General features: G+C 40.9%; 1 protein-coding gene across 1 annotated transcript; it reads right to left on the bottom strand.

The window, feature by feature from the left end:
• Positions 1 to 396: 396 nt before the first annotated feature.
• Positions 397 to 2,018, bottom strand: LOC121974483 (protein ALTERED XYLOGLUCAN 4-like). Its single transcript, XM_042525569.1, has one exon. It carries the CDS (start codon positions 1,806 to 1,808, stop codon positions 528 to 530), a length of 1,281 nt encoding a protein of 426 aa, XP_042381503.1. The 5' UTR covers positions 1,809 to 2,018; the 3' UTR covers positions 397 to 527.
• Positions 2,019 to 20,979: the final 18,961 nt, after the last annotated feature.

Here is a 20,979-nt window from a genome sequence, read left to right as displayed (position 1 = left end):
TTTTTTCAAGCTATTCAACCCCCTTCTAATCGGTCGCCACGATCCAATAGAAATGATGAAGAATCAAATGACGATAAATAAAAAAGAAAAGGATTAAAATAATGACTAGAGATTCCTCTTGGCGCTCAAGTTAAATGAGGAAGAAGATGATTATTAGGCTCTGTCCTATGTCATAAAGAGGCTGAGAAGCCAAAAGGGACAGTAACCCAATAATCAATAGTTGGGAGCTAGAAGACCTGAGAAGTTAAAAGAAACCTGAGAAGTTAAAAGAAAGTAGAAAGATTAAGGAGCCAAGAGACCCTAAACTTTTTTGGTTGGAACAATTGTAATAATTTTCACTAATCTTTACTTATCCGCGTGACACTTATTAACCATTTCTCATATGTAAATCACGGGTTTCGGTTACACAGATCCATATACTCAGATGAAAAATTCTTCAATTAGATTACAAAATTATACGAGATCTGTGTGTTTTTTTTTAAAGAAAATAAAAGTAAAAACAAAAAAAAAGGAAGAAGTTCATGAGTTCAATGGCTCCCTTTCTTCCATCTTCTGATCACCTGCAACAGCATCTCGTTCCATGAATCGATCGGCCCAGGTAAGCACCAGTGCACGCAGTCGTTCTGTACTCTGTCTCTGACCTCGCCGCCGGCGAAGGGATGAGGATGCATGTATGGGCCTGGGTGGCCGTCCGGCCGCAGCAATGCCATCTCCGTGACGTCCAAGGCCTCCATCTTTACCTTCCCTCCTCCTCTGCTATCCGCCGCCGCTGCTGACGCCGCCACCTCCTCCACCGCAATCCTCCTCATCAGTGCGTCCGTGTACCCCATCTCCTTCTCCCCTTCCCTGTACGGCTCCTTCTTCGAGCATGCCCCCGCCTTGTCCCACTCCCCTTCGAAGTGCGCCGGCGAGAAGGTCGTCACCAGCACCAGCTTCTCGCCGGAGCTGTTCTGCCTCCGGCTGACCTCTCCGAGAGCCGTCCGCACCGCCTTGCGGAACACGTCGAAGAAGCCGATCTCGGTGAGGTTGAAGTCGGGGCAGGCGTGGCAGCCGAGCACGACGCCGTGCTCGTGGTAGATCGCCGGGAGGAGGTACCAGTGACCCGCCGAGAACAGCACGACGTCGATCCCCTCCAGATCCGCCGCCCACCGCTCGTCGGCAGTCTCCAGGAACAGAGTGTTGTGCTTCCGCCCCGCCGGCTCGTCCTTCTCCACTCCCTTCACGAGGAAGGGCGACCAGAAGATGGAGACGGTGGCGTTCCGCCTCCGGAACACCCACCGCCGGAACTTGTTCTCCTCGCCGTCGCGGTAGACGAGATCGGGCTCTTCCGCGACGGCGAGGAGGCAGAGGAGCGACTCGAGCTGGTTGCGGGCCATGGAGTCACCGACGAAGGCTAGGTGCTTGCCGGCGATGAGATCGAGGAATGCGGCCGGGTCGAAGGGCGGCAGCGAGCAGCGCCGCGGCTGCCACCGCCAGTGGAGGTAGCCGGCGTCCGGGCGGCCGTGCTCCATGCAATTTTGGCCCTTTTTGATGGTCTTGCACGCGGTCCCGCTGTAGAGCGGGCCGCCGGAGTGTGGAACCCACTGACCGTCGGAGAAGTTGCAGGACGTCCAGCTCGGATGCTGCTCAGCTACCGTTTGTGAGTCAGAGGAAGAAGAAGAGACAGAGACGGAGGTGGAAGCGGTGTCATTTGGTGAAGTAGCGGGGGAAGAGAGGGTGGAGAGATACAAATGCAGGATCGCCAAAGGGAGGAGGATGTAGAGAAGCCACGGAATGAGCTTCTTGATGTGGAAATGGTTGGGTTTCATAGTGGAGTAGTGGTGGTGGTGGTGGTGGTGGTGAGCATCAAGGAAGGAAGAAGAAAAGGGCGAGAGGAAGAGCAGTGTGAAGAAGACTGAGTCACCGACAAATAATTAAATAAATATTTCTAAAGTTTCTCTGCTCCTGCAGAGTACAAGTGTTCGACGCACTCTTCACGCAGGCAGCGTGGGCCTGCATAATTGTTTTCCATCTCCTTTATGGATTCAGTCTCCTGATTTTACATCTAAATAAACAAGCTCTTAGCTTGTCGTCTCTTGCTGTTGCTATGGGAGTAACGGGAGAGTAGTTTGGGTTAGTGCCGCCGAAACGTTCGGATCATGTGGCAGAAAGAGAGGGGTAACGACATATAAATTTAAAAATAATTTTCTCTTATGAGGACACATATTAAAAATAAAATAAACATATATAAAAAAAGTCATGTTGTCAGTTAAGAACGCTGAAAACACAATTATCTTCTCCTCTTCGAGAGTGATCCGGAGATCGAGAAATTTTTTACAATAGTTAAGCATGAAAAGAATAAAAATAAATGAACAGAAATGAATACGAGTGTATTGTTTTTATTCTTTGAGCTTCAGTTTTATTTATAACTTTTGATGCGGTGATAAAGATGGGAAAAGTTATCAACGTGAAGGTCAAAATTAAGATGGTCAAAAAAATCATTCCATCATCAAAGTTGGCAAAGCAGATGACAATGAGTCGATTAGGTATGAAATTAGTACCTACTCAATAACATGAGAGCCCAGGATCAAGGTATCGCTTAGAGGCTCGTCCGACCAGCTCGCTCATCCGGCTAGACGAGAGACAACATCCCATCAGCCGGACGAATAAAGGAAGGAGAATAGATGTGCGCAACTGTGACAACCAAATGAAGGATAGTACGACCGGACCGCCTATCCGGCCGATCAAGGAACGCCCTACTGAGTCGAGTAACCATGGAGAAGAACAACCTTGAGTGACCGGGCGAGGAATCCTAGCCGAGTGGCTCCCCCGTTCGGCCAAATAGAGGGACCCCTTGCTTAGCTCATCATATCCTTCTGGGAGTTAGTGTCACTGACAACATGGTATGGTTTGTCGTCAAATTGTACGGTGGAAGCTTCCACTATCATGACAGAGATTTGCACGTCCTGTTAAGGAAAAATGTGACACTTTTCTAACTTGTCATTTCATAGGAGAATTGGAAAAACGTGCACACGAATTGAGCAACGTGCACACCCACAGAGGTATGCTTTATTTGTATTCACGTTCTTATTGTTGCTATAGTTCTTTATCGTCTTTTTACTATTCCAGTGACTGATTTAAGCGTCGAAGGGTCAATGCCAGAACCCCTTCCCTGACCCGACAATGATGTTCTTGGTTTTCCAGAGTGGAGTCTTCACACTGTCAATCACGGAGTCACATCCAGTTATCTTCATCGCTTTCGGATAGGATCAACCTTCATCTCAATCTAACTGTTGTGTTGACGGTTGTGTTGACCGTTTCCTCTCCTGTCACTTGGACGATGTTGACGTGTCCTTAAGCTTTATCTACTTCGACAATAGCTATAGATAATTCAGTACCCTCTGGTCGACCATATCCTCTCTAGTTGCCTAGAGGCTTGTTGACATGGTTGTTTCGACAATGATCTTAGATGAATCATCAGCTGGCTCCCGGTTACCTATAAATGCTCAACCTTAGACTTGGCAATTTGCTAACTTCTCCTGCTCTCGGTTGCCTGAATGATTCCTGATCACCTGGACATGTAGTTGTCAGAACTTCATCTCGGTCGCTTTACACGGTCTTCTTTCTGGTTTCTCATTCCTTAAATGCATCAAGCCCTTTCGGCTCACTCCCGTACTTCCTTCTCACTCCACCGCGGTATCCTTCCATAGCTCCTCGTACGTCAAATGTAGATAGCTCATCAGCTCCTTTCCCTTGTCATCCTTCTTGCTCACTCGTGTCTCACGCTAAGATTTATTATCTTCGATGTTCCTTAGCCATCATATACGCGTGTATTTTCCCAAGTCCTTGTATACTTAGATATACATATTAAAATACCATAAGAATCTAACTTAAACTTATTTGACAACACATCAAAATATCACTAGTGTTTCAATATTTTTACCCTTTTTGATGTACATTAAACTAAATTTAAATTAGGATAAATGAAAATAAAATAAGCATAATATCAATAATTCTAACATTACAAATAATTCTAGCTCCCTGCATTTATGCCTAATTTTCAAGAAAAAAATAAAAAAAATTCTCCACTTATTTTGAAATTCAGTAAACATATTACAAATTTAAAGAAAATTCTCAAATATTTATCAAGTATAAAATGCAATATTTTCTACTACAGAAAATTGATTTTAATCAAAAATTCTTTTTCATTTTTTTTTAATATCAATAAACATATTTTTCTAAAATAATTTTAGAAAGATTTCTATGTTCCAAAAATGATAAAATTTTACCTACTGATTGAAAACATTATCTATTCTTAAAAAATATTTTGCATAAAATTTGGATAAGAGTATTCAGAGAATAAATTTTTGATTTCATATATGCATATCGTATCAACTCTTTATTAAACAAATTTTGTTAATAGTTAACTGTTCTAAAATCTTTGTACGTAGTCATAACATATTTATGTACCCAAAATAAATTCATGCGATTTATTAAATATTTTTGAGGAATAAAATATCTTGGTATTTTTCTAATTTAGTCTCTAGGGTATCTAAAATTATATTTTGGTCATCCATACTCTAATCCTTTTGGCTAAATTTTATTCTTGGATTCTTTAACATCATATTCAGATTATTTAAACCAATAAAAAGAACTTTAATGAAAATTTATGAGTGTCTACCTTATTTTCTTAATTTTGCATTTTCATCCTTAATCTTTTCAAATTCTTCAATTGAACTAGAGATAGCTAATTTATTTTCTAGTTCTTTAATTCCATGCATTTATTTCTAATCTTGTGTGGCATTTATTTCTATCTTGCTCAAAGAGCTAGATAACATTTTAAAAGCTTCCTATAATTGATATGAGGGAAGATATTTTACCTCACTTATCGTATCAAACATGTAAATTAAGGCTCCCCCTATATTGTTGTTGTCTTCTCTTGATGATGACCTATCCGGCTCTTCTTCTTGGTGAATTTCCATCCGTGCAAGATCATATATGTGCTCATTATCTGAATCCTCTAAAGATGAGGTGTGATTCCATATTGCTTTCAAAATTGTTTCTTTGGATTTTATCTAGTCTTTGCCTTTCTCTTTAGACTTTCTCTTGAGCTTAGGACACTTATCTTTGATGTAACCCTCTTCATCATAATTGAAATATCTTACCTTTCTTTGCTTTTTTTTCTAGCAATTTGGTTGTTTTTCTTCTTTTCTTAAAATATTTCTTCATTTTCCTTACCAAGAATGCTTATTCATCTTCATCCATTGAAGATTCTAAAGATTCTAAATTTGATTTGATTTGCTTTGCATTTTAGACTTATGTTGTAATTCATCTTTTATGTTTCTTTTATATCTGCATATCTAGATTTGTATAAGGGTGTAAACGAGTCAAGCCGCTCACGAGCTATTCGGGTCTTAGTTCGAAAAAAAGTTCGTTCGAGTTCATTCGATTAAGTTAACGAGCCAAGCTCGAGCTCGATTTCGAGCTCGAAAATATTATCGAGCCGAGCTCGAGCTTAATAGTATTTGGTTAGTGAGTTCATGAATATGTTCGTTAAGAGGCTCGCGAACATGTTCGTTAAGAGATTCGCGAACATGTTCGTTAAGAGGCTCGTTTATATATATACAGTGATGTGTAATAAATTATGTGATAAAAAAATTAGGCTCATTTATCCTATTAATCTATTATATAATTATGTTAATATAATATCAATGATGTGTTAATATACTATATACTTCTTTGAAAAAAAACACACAAAAAGAAAATTTAAAAGGCAGTTCTTAAAGTCCAAAGACAAAAATAAATTGTCCCTGATCCAAAGGCTGAGATAGTGCTGATCAAATGAAAAAAAGGCCAAAAGACATCCTTCATTCCTTCTGAGTCTCTCGTAAACCCTATCCCTAGTTCCTTACCCCTTCGTCTCGCCACTTCACTCGCCGTCGCCGCCTACCTCACGAGTTTCATGCGGTGACCTGAGACCGAGAGACTATCTGTCTAGCAACTCCTGATTAGTGATCTCCAAGCTCAAATCCCACCAGTTTGGCTGCCCTTGATCTCCATTCTCTAAGCTTCTGTTTAAGGTTTGATTTTTTTGATTCGTTTCCTTCTATTACGGGTTTAAAGTGGAGTTTGTTTACTTCAAGTAATTCCTTTCTTGTAAACACAAGCCAAAGCTAAGGCAAGATAAGAAAATCCCCCGGTTCATGACTTCTTTTCTACAAGACCCTAAATCCCCAAAATAAAACCCCAAATTATCCTAATTCTAACACACTATTTAGAAAATTCATGATAAATAGGACAGATGAAGAAGAAAGTTCGGATTTGCTTCCTCAGTTCCTCTCTTGTATTTCTCTTCTTTTTTATATGTTTGTGGTTTGCACTTGTAGAATTTTACCTTCCCTTATATTTTCCTACTTTTGTCTTTTGTCTTATACTCTTATTTAATTGATTGTCTGAAATTGTTGATATTTTAAGTGGTTTGTCTAATTTTTTTTATATAGGCAGTAGGATTTTGTATTCATATAAACCATGCAGATTAGACGGTATATTTTGAAATGTCAATTAGTGATGTAGCTATTAGATTGAAATTGTTGGTATCTTGGCTCTATTCACTAATGTTGTAATATTAGTGATGTAGTTGTATTTTAATGTCTAGTGGCCTAAAAAAAAGGAACAATCCAATGTCAACTCCACACTTATCAACTGAAGATTCGGCTGCAAGTCCTATTTTGTTAGAAATTGAACCTTCAGCAAATAATATCAATGAAGCAACTCAAAACAATAATGAGCAGCAACCTGACACCATTGATGAAGAGGATGAAAGTCCTTATGCTCCAAAGAAAAGAAAACGGGCATCCAAAGTGTAGGTTGACTTTGAAGAGGTTACTCTTCCGGATGGAATAATAAAGGCTGAATATATTTATTGTAAACATCGGCTCATAATTAATAAGACTGCTGTTACATCCCATTTTTTGAGGCATCTCAAGGGTTGTATGAGAAAGCAGATTAGTGATAAAGGTAAAAAAAAAATATTAGTGTCACTACAACTATTGTTGAATCAGAAACTACCAATGCTGTCTAGAATTTCAAGTATGATCATGGGAAGATTAGGGAGATTCTTTGTCACATGATCATGTTGGATCGCATTGGCCGGTTAGAAGGGGTTGAATAGCCCTAAAAAAACACAAACACAAAGTACCCTTCTCGGACTTTTAAAATAACACTTGCATATAATTAAAGAAAGAACTAAAAGGTAGAGGCACAGGAATTTTTACTTGGTTACAATCGGAAAGGTTGTTAATCCAAGGAATGAATTGCACTAGTACCTCCTTCAGGCAGAGAAGCCTCTTACAGCAATAATGTACAAGATGAGAAGCTAAACTAGACAAGAAAAGCGCACAAGTGTAGAATTTGCAATTGCTTGTTCTATTTAGCTTCTTGGACCAAGGCTATATTTATAGCCTTGGTCGGGGCACTTGGAAGCGTTTCAGACACCTAGAAGGGGATAAAATTTTATCCCTTTCGCATAGATCGTATTTGACCGCGATCTGGATAAAATTCAGGTCCGGACACCTGGACCAAGAAAGTCAACAATGTTGACTTTTACGGTCCATGCCCTCTGCTCCGGTTCAGCTCGTCTCGCTCCAGGTCTTCCACTCAGGATCCGCTTGCTTGGGTGATCTCGGTCATCTGGAATAAGGCTCATCCGAACCTAATTTTCGGCCTTCTCGAGCAGGCTTCCGCTCTGGCTTCTCGTCCCTCGAAATCGTCGTGTGCTTCCTTCTCGTCCACCAGCATACTCATTCACAGCTGTTCGTCCCTCGGATGCACTGAGCCTGTCGGTTCTCTCCCATGTCGACCTTCTCGCTAGCTGCATCTCTTGCTCCCAGAGCAATCTTCCGCTCCAGTTTCTCGTCCTTCGGAAACATCGCACGCTTCCTTCTCGTATGCCGATGTACTCTTTCACAGCGCATCGTCCCTCAGACGCACCGAGCCCGTCCGTACCATCCTTCTCGCTAGTTGCATCTTCCGCTCGACTTCATGTGCTCCTAAGTTCCTGCACACTTAGACACAGGGTTAAAACATCACAGGACCTAACTTAACTTGTTTGATCACATCAAAATAATCCTGGGGTTCCAACAATCTCCCCTTTTTGATGTGAGCAACCCAAGTTAAGTTAGAGTTAACCAACATAAATTAAAGGTAATAAATTTTGCAAGAAAGTGCAAAAGATAAAAAAAATTGCAAAGCTACCTCCCTCTAGACTTAATATTCCCTTCTCCCTTTGATCACATAAAAAAATGAGATTCCTTAAAACGTCTAAGGTTACATTTTCAAGACAAATAAGAGAATTTAAACTCTGAATTTATCAAGTTAAAATGACTTGAAAAAAATTGTTAATCTTAAATACAAGTTAAAAAAAATGATAATGAAAGCCTTAAGTCAATTTTTGAGATCTTGAAATATTTTTTGAAAAATAGGACATGCATTTTGACAGAAGAAAATACATTTTCAAGATTTAAACAAATTATATAGAGATAAGCCTTCAAAGCAATTGTATAAACTCAAACAGAATTTTTTTTGTAGTAAAAAAAAATTGTGAAAAGAATAGTGCTAGCATACTCTTGAAAACAAGAAAATTTTATGTTATTGTCAATTCTTTTCATTGTGATACTTAAATTTTCATTTTAGTCTATTATAATTTCTCAAATTTAAAGTAGAGAATTTTGAATATATAGAAAATTTTAAACTCTGTATTTGTTTCTCTAACATGTCATTTTCTATTTTAGTTTGTCGAAATCCTTTAATTGACAAACTGTTGCTTGAGTTTCTTTTAACTCACTATTCTTTGTTAATAGCTTTTTAGGTTTTAATTCGCAAAAATCTTTCAAAAACATGATTTCTAATTTGCAAAAATCTTTCGACAATATAATTTCTAAGTCACAAAAATCTTTTGATAATGTTTTAATTGAATTAATCAATTGGTCAGGAGGTGGAGACCATGTCTGACTTACCTTGTCGATTGTTGATTCTTCCCCTGTTGAGTTATTTTCTTCCAAAGACTCTCCCCCTTCATTGATGCTCATATGAGATGAACTTTCTATGTCCTCAGGATGGAATTCGGCTGTTAGGCCTGTCCCGACAATTTTCTCGGTCTCAGACTCTTCTGACAATGGCTTGGTGTTCATCGAGGAGTTGGATTCGACTTCTAATGGTTCTTCGTAGAGCTTCAAGAACTTTTCCCAAAGTTCTTTTGTTCTTTTGTATTTTTCGACTCTGTCGAGATCCTGGGCAGGTAGTACGCTCAAAAGACTGGACTCAACCTTACCATTTGGCATAACATCATTACATTGCTCGTCAGTCCATTGATACTCCTCAAGTTCTTCTCCTTCTTTGCTTTTGGGCACTTCAAAACCATATTTCATTGTTAGTAACATATTAAAATTGGTTTTAAAATAAACCTCCATTCGTCATTTCCAAAAAGTGAACTCCCCCTCGAACGTTGGTGGATAGATGTTAGTTCCGACCATCTTGTTGCTTCGTTTGACGGTTAGTCCTCCTGAAGCATCCTGGCTCTGATATCACTTGTTGGACCGCATTGACCGATTAGAAGGGGGTTGAATAACCCTAAAAAAACATAAACACAAAGTACCCTTCTTGGACTTTTAAAAGAACATTTGCATATAGTTAAAGAAAGAACTAAAAGGTAGAGACACAGGAATTTGTACTTGGTTACAACCGGGGAGGTTGTTAATCCAAGGAATGAATCGTACTAGTATCTCCTTCAAGCGAAGAAGCCTCTTACGGTAATGACGTACAAGAAATAAGAAGCTAAACTAGATAAGAGAAGCACACAAGTGTAGAATTTGCAATTGCTTATTCTATTTAATTTCTTGGACCAAGGCTATATTTATAGTCTTAGTCGGGGCGTCTGGAAGCATTCTGTTGGAACCCCAAAGTTGTTTTAGTGTGATCAACAAGTTAAGTTAGGTCCTATGTGTTTTTAACCTTGTGTCTAAGTGTGCAGGAACTTAGGAGCACAGGTAGTCGAGCGGAAGACGCAACTAGCGAGAAGGACAGCACACGGTGCGTTCGAGAGATGAGGCGCTGCAGAAGAGTACACCGACGGATGAGAAAGAAGTGTGTAGTGGTTCTGAGGAATGAGAAGCCGGAGCGGAAGACTGCTCGAGGAGCAAGAGACGCAGCTATTGAGAAGGTCGGCACGGGGTGCGATCGAGGGACGAAGACTGCGGATGAGTACGCTGGCGGACAAGAAGGAAGCACGCGGTGATTCCGAGGGACGAGAAGCCGGAGTGGAAGCCTGCTCGAGAAGACCGGAAGTTGGGTTCGGGTGAACCCTATTCCGGATGACAGAGATCACCCAAGCGAGCGGAAAACTCGGTCTGAGGCGAACGGAGCCGGAGCAGAAGACCCGGGTTAGAAAAAGTCAATGGGGTTGACTTTCCCTCCAGGGCGCTCGGACCCCTCCGGGGCGCCCAGAGTTGACTGTTTAATCGGATCGAGTTTTTACTTGATCTGAACGTTGGAGGATAAAGTTTATCCCCCCAGGGTGTCCGGAACCCTCAGGATAAAGTTTTTTCTAAAATTCATGCTTAAAATCTTTACTTAGAAAAATTTTCAAAAAAAAAATTGCAAAATTTTTTAAGTCAGAATTTTTTTTACTTAAAAGTTTTTTTTTAACTTAGAACATTTTTTTGCTTAAGTTACAAAATTGGTCTGAAAGTTATAAATTGTTTCGTAATTTTTTTTAAAGTTAGAATTTTTTTTTTCAAAAATTCTCTAACTTAGAGTTTTTTCCAACTTAGAATTTTTTAAGAAAGTTAGAAATTATTTTTAACCCTTAGATTTTTTTTTTATCAAAGGGGGAGAAGAAAAAGTATAAGTCTAGGGGGAGGTAGACAATTTTCTATCTTTTTGCACTTAATTGCAAATTTAGTTATCTATTTTCATGTCTATTTTATCCTAGCTTAACTTGGATTGCTCACATCAAAAAAGGGGAGATTGTTGAAATCCCAAGGTTGTTTTGGTGTGATCAACAAGTTAAGTTAGGTTCTGTGTATTTTTAACCTTGTGTCTAAGTGTGCAGGAACTTAGGAGCACAGGTAGTCGAGTAGAAGACGCAACTAGCGAGAAGGACGGCACGCGGTTCGTCCGAGAGACAAGGCAATGCGGAAGAGTACACCGGCGGACGAGAAGGAGCGTACGGTGGTTCCGAGGGATGAGAAGCTGGAGCGGAACAAGAGACGCAGCTAGCGAGAAGGTCAGCACGGGGTGCGACCAAGGGACGAAGACTGCGGATGAGTACGCTAGCGGACGAGATGGAAGCATTCGGTGATTCCGAGGGACGAGAAGCCGGAGCGGAAGCCTGCTCGAGAAGACCAGAAGTTGGGTTCGGGTGAGCTCTATTCCGGATGACATAGATCACCCAAGCGAGCGGAAGACTCGGTCTGAGGCGAACGGAGCCGGAGCAGAAGACCCGGGCTAGAAAAAGTCAACGGGTTGACTTTTCCCTCTAGGGCGCTCGGAACCCTTCCGGGCGCCCGGAGTTGACTTTTTGATCGGATCGAGTTTTGACTTGATCTGAACGTTGGGGGATAAAGTTTATCCCCCCCAGGGCGCCCGGAACCCTCAGGGCGTTACGACCAAGGCTATAAATCCAAAAGCTTTTTAAAACAATTCAAGCAATTTATTCTTTCTACACTTGTATGCTTTCTCTGTAATTAAGCTTCTGTTTTCTGCGCTTCATCGTTGTAAGAGGCTTCTCTGCCTGAAGGAGTTTTTAGTACGATCATTCTCCTTGGATTAACAACCTCCCCGATTTTAACCAAGTCAACTTCGGTGCCTCGTATCTTCTGTTTTAAGTTATTACTTTTCGATTTTATGCAAGTGTTAGTTTAAGAGTTTGAGAAGGGTTTACGTTTTATTTTCAGGCTATTCAACCCCCCTTCTAGCTGACCACCACGATTCAACATGTTCTAGGCGCCTAGAAGGGGATAAAACTTTATCCCTTTCGCATAGATCGTGTTTGACCATGATCTGGATAAAATCCAGGTTCGGGCACCCGGAAGGGTTCCGGGCGCCCCGAACTGGTCCAGGCGCCCGGACCAAGAAAGTCAACAATGTTGACTTTTTCAGTCCGAACCCTCTGCTCCGGTTTAGCTCGCCTCGGTCCGGGTCTTCTGCTCCGGCTCCGCTTGCTTTGGTGATCTCAGTCATCCAGAATAAGGCTCACCCGAACCCAACTTCTGACCTTCTTGAGCAGACTTCTGCTCCGTCTTCTCATCCTTCGGAATCGTTGCGTGCTTCTTTCTCGTCCGCCAATGTACTCATCCGCAGTTGTTCGCCTCTCGGACGCACCGAGCTCGTCGACTCTCTCCCGTGCCGACCTTCTCGCTAGCTGCATCTCTTGCTCCCCGAGCAATCTTCCACTTTGGCTTCTCGTCCCTCGGAAACACCGCACTCTTCCTTCTCGTCCGCCGGTGTACTCTTCCGCAGCGCCTCGTCCCTCGAATGCACTGAGCCCGTCTGTGCCGTCTTTCTCGCTTGCTGCGTCTTCCGCTCGACTTCTTGTGCTTCTAAGTTCTTGCACACTTAGACACAGGGTTAAAACACCATAGGACCTAACTTAACTTATTTGATCACATCAAAATAACCTTGGGGTTCCAACAAATCATTGCATGAGCTGCCATTCCTTTTCTTTGAATATGAAATGTTCAATTTATTGATGAGGACTGGAACTCCATATTATCAGAAGATTAGTCGTGCTACTATGAAAAAAGATTATACGACTACTTATGAAATTGAGAAGAAAAAAGTTATAGAATCATTAAAAGATGTGAATAGGGTTAGTGTGACTACTGATTTATGGAAGTCAGATCAGAAGGTTTCATATATGGTTGTCACCTATCACTATGTGGACTCTAGTTGGAATTTACAAAAGCGAAATCTAAATTTTTTAGATGTTCCTATTGGAGCAATCCCAATGGTCCGTGCGACCATGTGTTTTGGTGTTTGGGCAAATGGTTTAAGTTAGGTTCACCCTTGTATTTGATATGTGTATTTGAGTTGTGCAGGTTTGCAGGATACACATGTGACCCAGGTTGATGGCTTCGGGTCCGGTGAAGGATGGAGCATCCGAGGGACCGTGGACAAGGCAGCGAGGACAAGGGCCGAGGGAAGCGACTTCGAGGCATACGCGAAGGATGACATTGGGGACGAGCCGCGGGCTTGAATGCATCCGAGGGACGAGAGCCAAAGGAAGTAGGCTTGAAGGTAAAAGGTCAAAGCTGCAAAGGAAGCATCAAGTGAGTCATAAGGGTGAGGGTACGAGTGCACGAGAGATTGTACTCGGAGTAAAATCCTAGTTTTTGGGGTTTTACTACAGCAGTACTGTAGCGTTACTGCAGCAGTACTGTAGCGCCACTGTAGCAGTACTGTAGCAGTCGACTGCATGTTTTAGCAGTTGACTGGTGCAGTCGACTGGGGCAGTCGACTGGCAGCGAAGAGAATGTGTGGAATCGAGTCGTTGGGATGTAACGGTCGAATTTCCACAGAAGGCAGTCGACTGCATGTTTTAGCAGTCGACTGGTAGGCGGGGTTTTCCAACCCGTGGCCTATAAAACCAAAGCTTTGGAGCTTGGTTTGAGTTGACGAAATAGAGGTGGTTAATCTCTATTAGTAGTCTACCTGTGCCCTAGCGTCAGAGGAGCTCTTGTGAGGGTTGTGGTGAGGTTTCTCCACCCACAAGGAGGTTTGAGCTAGCCGGAAGTTTTCCGGGGAGTAATCCACCGAAGGATCGGGATCGTCCACCTTACGGACAGCCGTGGAGTAGGAACCCTAATCTCCGAACCACGTTAAACAACGTGTTAGCTTGGTTTGCATTTCTTATTCTTGTCTTAAGCTTTCTTTGTATTCATATTTGTAGTTAGTATTAGATTTCCGCTGCGCATACTAACAATAGTGTAGAAAGCGAGTATTTGGGGGCGCCATCTATCCAACCCCCCTTCAAGCCGGCCGTCCGATCCCCAACAAGTGGTATCAGAGCGAGGACACTCTCTATTAGACTAACCGCCAAGGAGGCAAAAGATGACTGGCTTGATTGAACCTCCAAAGTTTGAAGGAGGAAGCCTTGGGGACATCACCTATTGGATGATGAAGATGGAGATTTTCTTCAACACGGATTGGGACACCATGATGGTGGTAAAGGAGCCATTCAAAGTCCCAAAGGACAAGAAAGGAAAGAAACTCCGAACACGACATTGGACGGAGGAGCAAACCTCACGATCGGAGGCAAACTCAAAGGTAATAGCAATTTTAATTGATTTATTGCCTCCTAATGTGATAAGTGGTGTAGGTAAATATGAGAACGCCTATGAATTGTGGAGCAAAGTGAAGAAATTACCATGGGAGGAATTTTTGCCTACACAAGAAGAAGAAGAAAAATCCGAAGAAAGTGATGAAGTGGTCCAAGAGGAGAAGAATGACCAATCGGATGTGGAGACCAATTCAACATCAAAAGAAGAAGAGGAAGTAAATTTGGTCACATTTGAGGAAAAGGATGAAGAAAGGTCATCCACAAGTGTGGATGAGGAAGATATAGCATCTACATCCTCAAAGGTTGAAGAAGAATCCAAGACAAGTGAAGAAGAAGAAGAAGAAATCTTGGAAGAAGTCAACCTAGTGAGCACCTCCACCGAAGCAAAGTCAAAAGATCACATCATTTGTTTCGGGTGCAATGAGAAGGGGCACTACAAGAGTAGATGTCCTATGGGTAAGAAAGAGGTATCTCCTAAACTCAATTCAATCTCTTTAGAATCTAATTTGAGTTGTAGGACGAAGAAGGAGAAGAAACACATTAGATGCTTCACGTGTGGAGAACTTGGACACTACCACACAAGATGCCCCAAGAAGAGAGAAATCAAGAAGCTTGCACATTTAAAGAAATGGGAGGAGAAGAAGAGGAGCTCAAGTCAAGGGGGAGCTTCAAGGGTAAGGGAGGTATACCCTAATTTGAAGTGTAATTCAAATTCAAATTCTTATGTTCCCATGCATGTTAGGAAAAATAATGTTAATCATATAAAGCCTATGCAAAATTTTGGTTTCAAATATCATGATAGGAGTAGGGTAATTGTAGATCAAAACCCTAGGAGGCCCATTCATGAAAAATCTAGAAATGGTAGACCTAAGAAGACCCAAGGCATTAATCCCAAGAAGGGGAGACATATGCCTAGAAAGGGTAGGTCTAGGAATGTCCAATTTGGACAAATTAACTCTAGGGTTAGGAACCTAGAGAAGGAGAATCAAGCCTTAAGGGGAAAGCTTGATAAGTTAGAACAATTCCTTAAGAGATTCAATGTTGGATCTAAGGAATTAAATATGGTGTTGGGTAGCCAAAGACCCAACCATGATAGATCGGGCTTGGGATACCGATCTAGTTCCTCCAAGGCTAATGAGAGATCATGTGCTAGGGTGGCAAATGATCATGGCAAGAGAGAGTCCTCCAAAGCTAAGGGAAAGTCTTATGCTAGGGTTGCATATGACTATAGCAAAGAGAAGCCAATAAATGGCAAGGGAAAACCATTTAATGGTAAGGAGAAATTAACCAAGGACAAAGTGTCCAAGGTTAAGAAAGTTAGATTTGTAGGCCAAGTTTCACCGGGGGTGGACCGATGTGGCCTAGCCATTGTGGATGAGTCACCTAGGGAGGTGACTAAGGTTAAGAGCTCTAGGGGGAGCTCAAAGAGTCAATTTGGAACCCATGGCCAATGGATCTCAAGAGGGTTTTACTTGGGAGTCTAGACAAGCCATGGAATGTGCCAAGTGGTTTGGAGACGGACTTGAGTCTCAAACCTAGGGTTTTGGCACAATTAGTTTATGTTTCATGCAAGAAATATGACAATTGGGGTCACATAGCATGATAATTGGTTTTGGATGTATAGATGCCATATAAACCAATGCTAGGGATGCATTGTGGGTTAGTATAGGCAAATGCATCAAGAGGAAGCCAAAACTAGGACTTTAGGTCAAGGTTCAATTGAACTTTTTAGCTAGTTTTGTGTTTTGTGTCAATCTTGGGATTGGTGATAGATATATTTTTCCCAAGTAGATATTGATATAATAGACCTCTCCACAAAATTTGGGGATTTTTGGAGGTCTGTGGAATTTCTGGCGCATTTTTGAAGTTGGCCAGAAAAGGTTGATTTTTTCATGAATAGTGTACCAGTCGACTGGTACAGTTACCAGTCGACTGGTAACACTGTTCACGAGCACAGAATGTCTCCGTAAGCTCGTTTTCATGGGGGCAGTCGACTGGTACTTCTTGCAGTCGACTGATACCAGTCTGAAAGTGTTTTCAGCACTGGATTTTGACCGGGTCAGCTCATATAGATGTATGGGATCCATGGGTGATACATACATGAGTTTAGGGTCATTTGGATGACAAGTTTTCAATAATTGGGATATTGTTGGAGAACTTTTTGGATGTTAGGCAAAGGGGGAGAAGTAAGGTTTAGTTAGGAAAACCTGAAAGTACCTTTGTGTAGGGGGAGCCTTGGGATAGGTCCTTAAAAAGCCTTATGTGGAAAATCCTAGCTCAATGGGAGCTTAGGTGTAGGGGGAGCCTTGGGATAGGTTCTTAAAAAGCCCTGTGCATTGTTTCGGCGGTTGCCAAGTGTGTAACCTTGGCAACGTAAGCCCAATTCGGCGTTGTAAGTCCAAGTGTGTAGCCTTGGCATCGTAAGTCCATTGTATGTATTAGTATGTTTATTTGCTATTTGTTTTCCCTAACTTAAACGTATTGCCAAACACCAAAAATGGGGAGATTGTTGGAGCAATCCCAATGGTCCGTGCGACCATGTGTTTTGGTGTTTGGGCAAAGGGTTTAAGTTAGGTTCACCCTTGTATTTGATATGTGTATTTGAGTTGTGCAGGTTTACAGGATACACATGTGACCCAGGTTGATGGCTTCGGGTCCGGTGAAGGATGGAGCATCCGAGGGACCGTGGACAAGGCAGCGAGGACAAGGGCCGAGGGAAGCGACTTCGAGGCATACGCGAAGGATGACATTGGGGACGAGCCGCGGGCTTGAATGCATCCGAGGGACGAGAGCCAAAGGAAGTAGGCTTGAAGGTAAAAGGTCAAAGCTGCAAAGGAAGCATCAAGTGAGTCATAAGGGTGAGGGTACGAGTGCACGAGAGATTGTACTCAGAGTAAAATACTAGAATTAGGGTTTACTGTAGCAGTACTGTAGCACTACTGTAGCAGTACTGTAGTAGTCGACTGCATGTTTTAGCAGTTGACTGGTGCAGTCGACTGGGGCAGTCGACTGGCAGCGAAGAGAATGTGTGGAATCGAGCCGTTGGGATGTAACGGTCGAATTTTCACAGAAGGCAGTCGACTGCATGTTTTAACAATCGATTGGTAGGCGGGGTTTTCCAACCCGTGGCCTATAAAACCAAAGCTTGGGAGCTTGGTTTGAGTTGACGAAATAGAGGTGGTTAATCTCTATTAGTAGTCTACCTGTGCCCTAGCGTCAAAGGAGCTCTTGTGAGGGTTGTGGTGAGGTTTCTCCACCCACAAGGAGGTTTGAGCTAGCCGGAAGTTTTCCGGGGAGTAATCCACCGAAGGATCGGGATCGTCCACCTTACAGACAGCCGTGGAGTAGGAGCCCTAATCTCCGAACCACGTTAAACAACGTGTTAGCTTGGTTTGCATTTCTTATTCTTGTCTTAAGCTTTTTTTGTATTCATATTTGTAGTTAGTATTAGATTTCCGCTGCGCATACTAACAATAGTGTAGAAAGCGAGTATTTGGGGCGCCGTCTATCCAATCCCCCTTCAAGCCGGCCGTCCGATCCCCAACAGTTCCTCCACCTCATAATGGTGTTTCCATTTGTGATGTGTTAAATAAGTGCTTGGTTGAATGGGGAATTGAGAATAAGTTATGGTCAATTACAGTTGATAATGCTAGCTATAATGATGTAACTATGAGGACGTTGAAGGATAACCTCACCTATAACAATAATCTTCCTCTTGGTGGTAAATTATTTCATGTAAGATGTTGTACACACATCTTGAATCTTTTGGTGCAAGATGGGTTATTTGAGATTCAAGATATTATTTTCAATGTGCGTGAAAGTGTGAAATATATAGCTGTCTCAGAGTCTCGTGTTAATATATTTGGTGAAATTTCAAAGCAATTGAAACTATCTTCGAAGAAACTTGTTTTGGATTGTTGCACAAGGTGGAATGCTACATTTTGTATGTTATCGGCTGCTTTAGAGTTCAAAGATGTTTTCCCTAGATATGCAGCAAGGGATGCAACTTATACTTTTTTGCCAAGTGAGGAGAATTGGAAGAAGGTTAGTGTTGTTTGTTCATTTCTTGAGGAATTTAATGAAATAACTCATCTTATTTCAGGAAGTGAATATCCTACTTCTAACTTGTTCCTTACTAAACTTTACACCATTAAAAAGTTGTTAAATGAAGCAAGTGCAGATGAAGGAAGTTTCATAGTAGAAATGATTAACAAGATGAAGACTAAATTTGATAAATTTTGGGGTGATAGTAACTTATTGATCTCTATAGCAATAGTTTTAGATTCAAGGAACAAGATGAAGTTGATTGAATGGTGTTTCCCGAAGATATATTAAGTTGGTGATGCAATTGAGCACATTTCTATGGTTCGTAAGACCTTACACATGTTGTATAATGAGTACATGTATAATGAGTATGTTGAAGCTCATAAAACTAGTGTTGACAATAGCAATGTTCAAAGTGAAACTCAAAGAGAAAGTTCTATTGGTCGAAGTAATTTAAATGGAAGAGGAAGAGGTAAAGTAAGGGCACAATTTTCTAGTTACATAAAGAATGTTGACAATGTTGAGCAAGTAAAATCTGAATTAGAAGTGTACTTGGATGAAGGGCGTGTTATTTGTGAAGATGAAACTGACTTTGATGCATTGTCATGGTGGAGAATTAACAACTTAAAATTTAGGATCTTATAAAAAATGACTTGTGATGTACTATCAATTCCAATAACTACAGTTGCTTCTGAATTGACTTTTAGTGCCAGTGGTGGGGTAATTGATCCTCATCGTACCTCTTTGGGAACAGATATAGTCCAAATATTGCTCTGTGCATCAGATTGGTTGTGTGCTCATTATCGAATCAAGAAAAAAAAATCAAAGGTACTCATATAAACATCATATTTAATTAGTTTTTGACTTGCTGCTATATTCTACATATTGTTTTGTTCCTATCTAAGTTTTTGATGCTATGTGTTTGTATGGAAAAGGAAAAGCTAGAGATTAAAGAGATTCAATTGACTTAGATGCTGCCATTATTGTCACTCAAGAGGTATTGACAAAGCCTTCATTTATCTTTGATTTTCCTATCTAGTTTGATGTAACACATTGAAAATTTGTTCACTTATCCTTTTAAAATTTTTCTTACCATTCAAATATGTTGTATTTAACTATTTTAACACTATTTGGCAGCAAGAAGATAAAAAGAAGGTTGATTAAAAGCCAGGCCGATTGAGTTAAGAGATGAAACTTCAATTGAACTCTGTTAATTTCTTTACTTATTGATGTAATTTTCATGTAGTGTTAAGAACTATTAAGTGTTAAGGATTTATAATGCATGTGCTGACAGGTTAAGTTGTTTAATTCTATGTTAGTTGGGTTCATGTGGCTATGAATGTGTTGTCAGGTTAAGTTGTTTAATTTTATGTTAGTTGATTCGTGTGGCTATGCATGTGTTGATAGGTTAAGTTGTTTAATTTTATGTTTGTTGGGTTTGTGTGGCTTGCATGTTATGTATTCATTTCTACATGTAGTTTTCAATTACTACAATTGATTTTCATGTATTGTAGGTGATTTTACCGAGCTCGATTATGTGCATAACGAGCTCGAGCTCGAGCGTGATTATGTGCCTAATGAGCTCGAGCCTAACGAGCTCAAGCTCGAGCCTAACGAGCTTGTTTAATGTTAACGAGTCAAGCTCGAACTAAGCTCGTTTAGCTTTTAAATGAACTATATTTTTGAGCCGAGCTTGAGCCGTTCATGAACTCTTTAATTTCATTACGAACCGAACTCGAGCTTAAGAAGTAAAGCCCGAATTAAACTCGAGCCGAGCTCGAGCTTAGGGAATAGTTAAACAAGCCAAACTCAAGCCTCATACTGTTCGGTTCGGCTCGGTTCGATTACACCCCTAAATTTGTATAGTTCCATGGTAGAAAAGAAATCTTCTAAATTATTTACTTCAAGATTCTTAGAAATGTAATAGGAATTTACTTTCGATACTCATTCTTGTATTTCATAGGAAAGCATTGAGTGCATATCTAAGGATGCCTCAATTTGTAATTATCTCTTCAAGATTGTTGAGGTCAATGAGGATCTCTTTCAACTTAGCATGTAATTGCACAACCTTCTCACTCTTTTTCAACTGGAGATTGCTGAGTTGATTTTTTTAGCAAATCTCAATCTTGCCAGTTTTACATATGAGGTGTCTTCATGGAGTTCTAGGAACTTTTCCCAAAGATCCTTGGCAAAGTCATAGGAGACAATTCTATTGAGTTCTTGCACTAGCAATATGCTTAGCAAGTGAAACTCAACTTTACCGTTGCCCATGAACTCTTATCGATACTTTTTGGTCCATCAAAGTTCCCCAATTACTTCTCAGACTTCGTTCTTGTGCACTTTAAAATCAAATTTAATACATAATATAATAACAAAATCTATTTTAAAAAATACCTTCATTTTTCTTTCTGCATGTAGTGAATTAACCCTCAAACTTAGATGGATGGATACTTGATTCGGTCATTACTCCCGATCTAGTTGCTTAGTCGGCAATTAGTCTTTCTGAACTGTCTGATTCTGATACTAATTGTTGGTGTTGCGGAAGAGATTCAGATCGCTAGAGGGGAGGGGTGAATAGCGACCAACAAATTGAAAAATAATCTTTTCTCTTGATAATTAAC

Source organism: Zingiber officinale, chromosome 4B (assembly GCF_018446385.1).
Source record: "Zingiber officinale cultivar Zhangliang chromosome 4B, Zo_v1.1, whole genome shotgun sequence".
Classification (NCBI taxonomy): domain Eukaryota; kingdom Viridiplantae; phylum Streptophyta; class Magnoliopsida; order Zingiberales; family Zingiberaceae; genus Zingiber; species Zingiber officinale.
This window is presented reverse-complemented; position numbering and strand designations above follow the sequence as displayed.